This window comes from Galeopterus variegatus, unplaced genomic scaffold (genome assembly GCF_000696425.1).
Source record: "Galeopterus variegatus unplaced genomic scaffold, G_variegatus-3.0.2 Scaffold5699, whole genome shotgun sequence".
Lineage (NCBI taxonomy): Eukaryota > Metazoa > Chordata > Mammalia > Dermoptera > Cynocephalidae > Galeopterus > Galeopterus variegatus.
Window position 1 is genome coordinate 37,888 of NW_007731810.1, and position 6,211 is coordinate 44,098.

Here is a 6,211-nt window from a genome sequence, read left to right on the forward strand (position 1 = left end):
TCAGGAACAGGCAGAGAGAGCAGGAGCAGTGAGGGGTTATTAGTTCTGCCTTTAAGGACAGGAAAATCTCTTCTGTTTCAGGGGCAAGTCACAAGGATGCCATTAAAAAATATGCCTTTCTACTGTTTTCCTTATTGAGCTTGCTGTCTATTTGAAATGAATATAAAATATTAAATATACACCAGGACACACTGTGGTTCAACATTTATGTTTTGCTCCTTTTTTGTTTGTAGGGTTGTATATTGTAGTGATTTGCTATAAGGTTAATAGGGAACAAACAGGCTTTGAACTTTATTCCTTTGAGGGAAGGGATCCGTGCATTCGGCAGTTATGTATTTAGTGCTTACAATGTGCCACTCGGCTAAAAGTGGTGAGTTTAGTGGTAAATAAGGCTGAATAGTCCTGACTCTCATGGGACTGAGGAAAACCACTCTGATTGTTCACTGTTTTCTCAGCTTCGGAGGAAGGGCTTGGGGTATGTGGCCAGAGATTAAGTAGACGGAGTGAAAACAGTCTCAGTGTTATAAAATCGGAATAAAACTACTTCCATCATTCATCCTCCTGGCTAAAAGTGGTGAGTTTAGTGGTAAATAAGGCTGAATAGTCCTGACTCTCATGGGACTGAGGAAAACCACTCTGACTGTTCACTGTTTTCTCAGCTTCGGAGGAAGGGCTTGGGGTATGTGGCCAGAGATTAAGTAGACAGAGTGAAAACAGTCTCAGTGTTATAAAATCGGAATAAAACTACTTCCATCATTCATCCTCCTGTAGTTGTCTGCAAATGTGCTATTTGTATTGATCATTAATCACTAAATATCCCAAGTCTAATTCTTCCCATGGATAATACTGCTTGTAATAAAACATATATTCTGGAAGTACCTTTATTTCTACTTTTCTAGGATGAATCTAAGAAGCCTACTATGGTGGTTCTTGATGCTGCCTGGAATAGTTACATGCCATTTACATTTTTAACACTTCTACTTTTAAGTAGAATTGTGCATTAATTCAAATATTTGGAAAAATTTCTGAAGCAAGAAGTAAAACCGAAGCTGGGTACTAAGTATAGAGCTTAGTTGGTATAGGAACAGTTCCATTTGATGAAAGTGCATCATATTTGAACAGGAAGTAGAGAAAATTACCACACATGCTCTGGACTCAAGCACATAGTCCATTCTACTCAGAAGCTAATTTGTGTTGCTGGCATTTTCAACAGAGATGGATTATTCTATCTCTCACTATCTGGAGCAACTGGGACTATTTTGCGAACAAAACAGTCAGGAAAATGAGGTATGTAAAAACTTGGTTTCATGACCTAATTGATATTTGAGTGCCATGGGGGCAGTAGCTAATTACCGTCTTTCTTAGAACTGGTATTTATATACTGTGATAAAACAAACTTAAAGAAAAAGACATGAAAATGTAGTTTACTAAACTTTTTACCATGCTAAATGTGGCTAAATAGATGAAGAAAATTTCTTAATATTTTTCTTAAAGAGAAGCACAGACTGTAAAAGTGTGCCCTTTAGCCAAAAAGAAAATATCTCTTTTGCTGATGTAGTGCTGCAAACTGAGTTGTTTCTCTTTTTAATAGATTTTTTTTCTACATTAATTTGCTATTAATGTACAATTCTACAATAGTTTTATAAAATCCATTTTCAGAGAGGTAATGTAACCTAGTAACATACAGTATCTTTCTTGAAAGGTTGTCAGTGTTTGTTGCTTAAAATTTGTTTTATGCATTTTGCTTTTGCGTATGAAAATCAGGGATTAAGTGACACTACTTGTGACGAAAAATACATGTAGAATCTTTTGCTGCTTTTCTAGAGCGCAGTTAAGAAAGACAAGGAGAGCAGCAAAAAATGATTACATTGTGTAATGCTGAATATACGAATTATACTGATTTGAGCATCACATATTGCACACAGGTACTAATATTCAACTCTGTACCCCACAGATACTTAACGATCAATTACATTTCAATAGAAAAAAAAAAGGAGAGCAGCAAAGCATGCATTTTGTTCTGTCAACATGCAAGCAGCTTTCACTTTAACTACTCATGCACAGGGTACTGACCTCATTGTGTGTGCATTTATTGTCTTTCTAAAAAGCAACCAAAAATGCCTATATAAACATTCTNCATTGTGTGTGCATTTATTGTCTTTCTAAAAAGCAACCAAAAATGCCTATATAAACATTCTGTATCTGGCTTTCCTGTTGACAGAGTGCTAAAGAGATGTGGTCATCCAGGCCTTTAAAAATGTATCCAAAATTAATGTTACTGTGTATAATTAATATTTGTAGCCACAACGATCAAGACAGGAAATGCTTTAAAATGGGGAAAAACCCCCCAACATTTTCTATGGAAATGTCTTTGCTATTCCTTCGAAGAGGATGGAAGTTATAGTTATGAAAGCCATATAGTACTTTAGAAGGGAAAAGGGCATATCATTAGGATTAGTGTCTTGCCAAGATAGAACTTGCCGTTATTCAAATAAATGGGCATTAAAATCATTAATCACAAATATGTCGTGACTTAGGCTTATTGTAGCTCAGTGTAAACTAAGAAGTATTGTATGAACCAATAAAACCTTGAAAACCAGATTAGAAATTGAGTTATAAGTAAAGTTGTTGATTATAATTTTTTTCTTTAACAAGACAAAACNTTAGAAATTGAGTTATAAGTAAAGTTGTTGATTATAATTTTTTTCTTTAACAAGACAAAACCACATACATTAGTTACCATCCCAGCCCTTGTCTTTTTCATGGGTCTTCTAACTGAATAATAGCTGAAAAGTGATACAGTTCAAGTGTCCTTTTTGTTCCTATAAGTGAATATTCCTGTGGTTGTAAAAACAATGAAATCTAAATTTAAGTGCTTTCCATATTTATAACTTCAATTGACTCTGAAAATAATCCTTTGAGATAGACTGGGATAATTATTTTTCCCATTTTAATGGATGAAAAAGAACAAAAAAGAGGCTTGGTTCTTGATTTTTTGTTACTTGGTATTATTTTGTGTCATTTTTTTTAGTTACACGTGAACATTTTTGCAAGTTCTCACTCCCTGTACTTGCATCTAACTCTTAAAAATCCCCTGATCCAGCTAATTTCTACCTTAATTTTACATTTTTTTCTTTTCCAAAGCATTCTCCATGTTCAGCATATACCTCCTCTCCCCCTAAACTTTTAGCTTCCTCTTGTCTGCAACAGACTATGAAAAGTAATAAATACAGAAGACAAGAAAGGAAGTGAAAAGCTAACAAGGTTATTAGAAGCCAGAAAAGAGGAAAAGGGGTTTAAGAATTTCATATGAAAGATGATGAATGGGTTGCTCATGTGTCAAACCTTAGCGACNCTCCATGTTCAGCATATACCTCCTCTCCCCCTAAACTTTTAGCTTCCTCTTGTCTGCAACAGACTATGAAAAGTAATAAATACAGAAGACAAGAAAGGAAGTGAAAAGCTAACAAGGTTATTAGAAGCCAGAAAAGAGGAGAAGAGGTTTAAGAATTTCATATGAAAGATGATGAATGGGTTGCTCATGTGTCAAACCTTAGCGACCTCCTGTCTCTTCTACCTCATCCATTCTGTTAACTCAGAAATAATGCTGCTCTTCTGCAAACTCACCTCTAACTCAACAATCACCTTTTGCTAAAACCATTAGATTCAGTCTAGTTCTTATAAGGGAAAATTGCACTCTCTTGCAAAAAACATTCAAAGAAATATTTCTTTAAAAAGTGAAAAAGAATATCTACTAAGAATCATTAGCTATAGTCTAGTTCTTATAAGGGAAAATTGCACTCTCTTGCAAAAGACATTCAAAGAAATATTTCTTTAAAAAGTGAAAAAGAATATCTACTAAGAATCATTAGCTATTTAAGGAAAAACTCTAATATAAAATACAGAGACCAAAGCAAACAAATATATAGAGGCAAGGATAAGCTCTCTGAAGTGTGATCTGTGCAGACTTTATCACTAATGTCCCCAGAGAGATAAGAGAAGATGTTGCATCTTTGAAAGAAGAAATATGTTATAAAAAGAAACATTTGAAGAACAAAAAGATGTTCTTGAAAATTAAAAATATAATAGCAGAAAAAATTTCAATTGATGTATTAGAAGACAGAGTTGAAGAAATCTCCCAGAATGTAATCCAAAAAGATAAATAATTGGAATATAAGAGAAAAGATAAAAAGTTAAAGGAAAATCAGAATGTCCAATATCCAAAGAGAAAGAGTTCCAGAAACAGAACATTGCAAGCAGGAAACAAAATTATCAGAGAATAGGGTAAAAGTATTTCTCAAAAAGGACATTTTTTTTCCAGATTAAAAGGGCTTACTGAGTGCCCAGCACTATAAAGAAAAAGATACTCCCTCCAATAAGCAATTTTGTAATTTTAAGACACCAGAATAAAAATTACATCATACTTCTCAAGAGTAACTGCAAAAATCTATAATTTAACAGAGCAAGGCCTTCAAAATCATTGTCAACCTAGAGCTCTCTACCCAGCCAAACTGTCAATTAAGTTCAGATATAGGACAAAGTCATTTTTAGACAGCAATGTCTCAAAAAATTTACCTCCCGTGTATGCTTTGTCAGTCAGCTAGTGGAGGATGTGCTGTACTAGAATAAGGGAGGAACTAAGAAACAGAAAGATCTGGGATATGGTAAACGAGGAACCCAACACAAAAGCAAAGCAGAGAATCCTTGGAATGATACCAAAAAGATTTGAAGACAGCACATGTGTATGAAATCTTGGTGGCGACTGGTCCAGATTAGCATATCAGAGGACTACAGGAGAGATTCTTCAAAAAGGCAAAATTAAAAAAACAAAAAACAACATAAAAACCCCATATAATATGTTGAATGTATTAAAATAGATTTACATTGAAGGAGAAGAGAATATGGCTGAATTAGTCATATGTACATAGAGTATTAAGCAATGAAGAGAATTTTTAACTACTGGTTTTCAGGTCAGAGGGAAGCTGATCCAGAAGAGACTGCATAGTTTACTTACTTGTCTTAGCTATGACTAGCATTTGCATTGTCATGGCGTAAGCAGTAAATAGTTATCTTCAAAAAGTCATAACTGTACTAGAATGATAAGGGACCATGAAGTGTGTGTCTGTGTGGGTGTGGGTATGAGAAGAGAATGAGGATATGGTGTGGGATTGTGAAAGAGAGCTACGCCCTCAACTCTCATGATGGGAAGTCCATGGGTAATGCCAAACTGAAAAACCAAGAAATAGCAATATAACCAACCTATATGAATATAAGGCTTAAAATTTTTTTTTGAAAGAAAATGTAATTTTATTAATATTATTTTTTACATTCTAGGATGTTGTTGCAGAGAGTTAGGAGGGAGGGGGAGAGGGAAAAGGGGAAATAAATGGGATGGAAGAAGGAGGAAGGAGGAGGGGTGGTATTGAGGCTTGTGGCACCCGCCTCATTCCCATAGGGGAGACTGGGGGACTTCCAAAGGTGGCTTAGCCATTGCTGGGCTGGGTGCAGATGTCAGGGGGGTATGGCGAAAGCCGTCACCCACCACTGTCCCAGCTCAGGGTACCTGGGGCCCTTCTTGCTGTGGCTTGGTGGTCATCGCTGGGCTGGTTGCATATGTCAGGGGGGTATGACTGAGGCCCAAGGCCTCCCACTGCCCTGACTTGGGAGAGCCAAGGGTGCTTCCTGCAGCAGTTTGGTGGTCATTGTTGGGCTGGTTGCACATGTCGGGGTGGCATGGCTGAGGCCCGAGGCCCCCCATTGCCTTGGCTGGGAGAGCCCAGATAGCTTCCTGTGGTGGTTTTGTGGTCACCACTGGGGTGTCTGCATGTGTCAGGGGGTCATGTGGAGGCCCTCGTCCCCCACCGAGGCCCCCCATTGCCTTGGCTGGGAGAGCCCAGATAGCTTCCTGTGGTGGTTTGGTGGTCACCACTGGGGTGTCTGCATGTGTCAGGGGGTCATGTGGAGGCCCTCGTCCCCCACCCTGGGATTGGTTGGGAGTGTCAGAGAGCATTGCTAAGGCCCCTGGCCCTCTTCCCTTTCTGGCTTGGTAGCCCAGGGGACTTCTGGTCCTTCTAGGTATTATAGGTGTTCTCTGGTGAAATGAGACCTTTACTAGTTAATATGAAACTTTGTCTCTGGTTGTGGGTGCTGTGTTTTTTCTTTCATTTCTGTGTTGGATTATTTGCTGTTCCCACCATTTAAACTCTGCACT

General features: G+C 37.5%; 1 protein-coding gene across 1 annotated transcript in view; it reads left to right on the top strand.

Moving 5' to 3' along the window:
* Positions 1 to 1,280: 1,280 nt before the first annotated feature.
* Positions 1,281 to 6,211, top strand: part of TRPC6 (transient receptor potential cation channel, subfamily C, member 6) — a 59,796-nt gene continuing 54,865 nt past the window's right edge. The window contains exon 1 of the mRNA XM_008589861.1: positions 1,281 to 1,287. Within this exon, the coding sequence (XP_008588083.1) occupies positions 1,283 to 1,287 (5 nt within the window). The 5' untranslated portion in view covers positions 1,281 to 1,282. The remainder of the gene's footprint in view (positions 1,288 to 6,211) is intronic.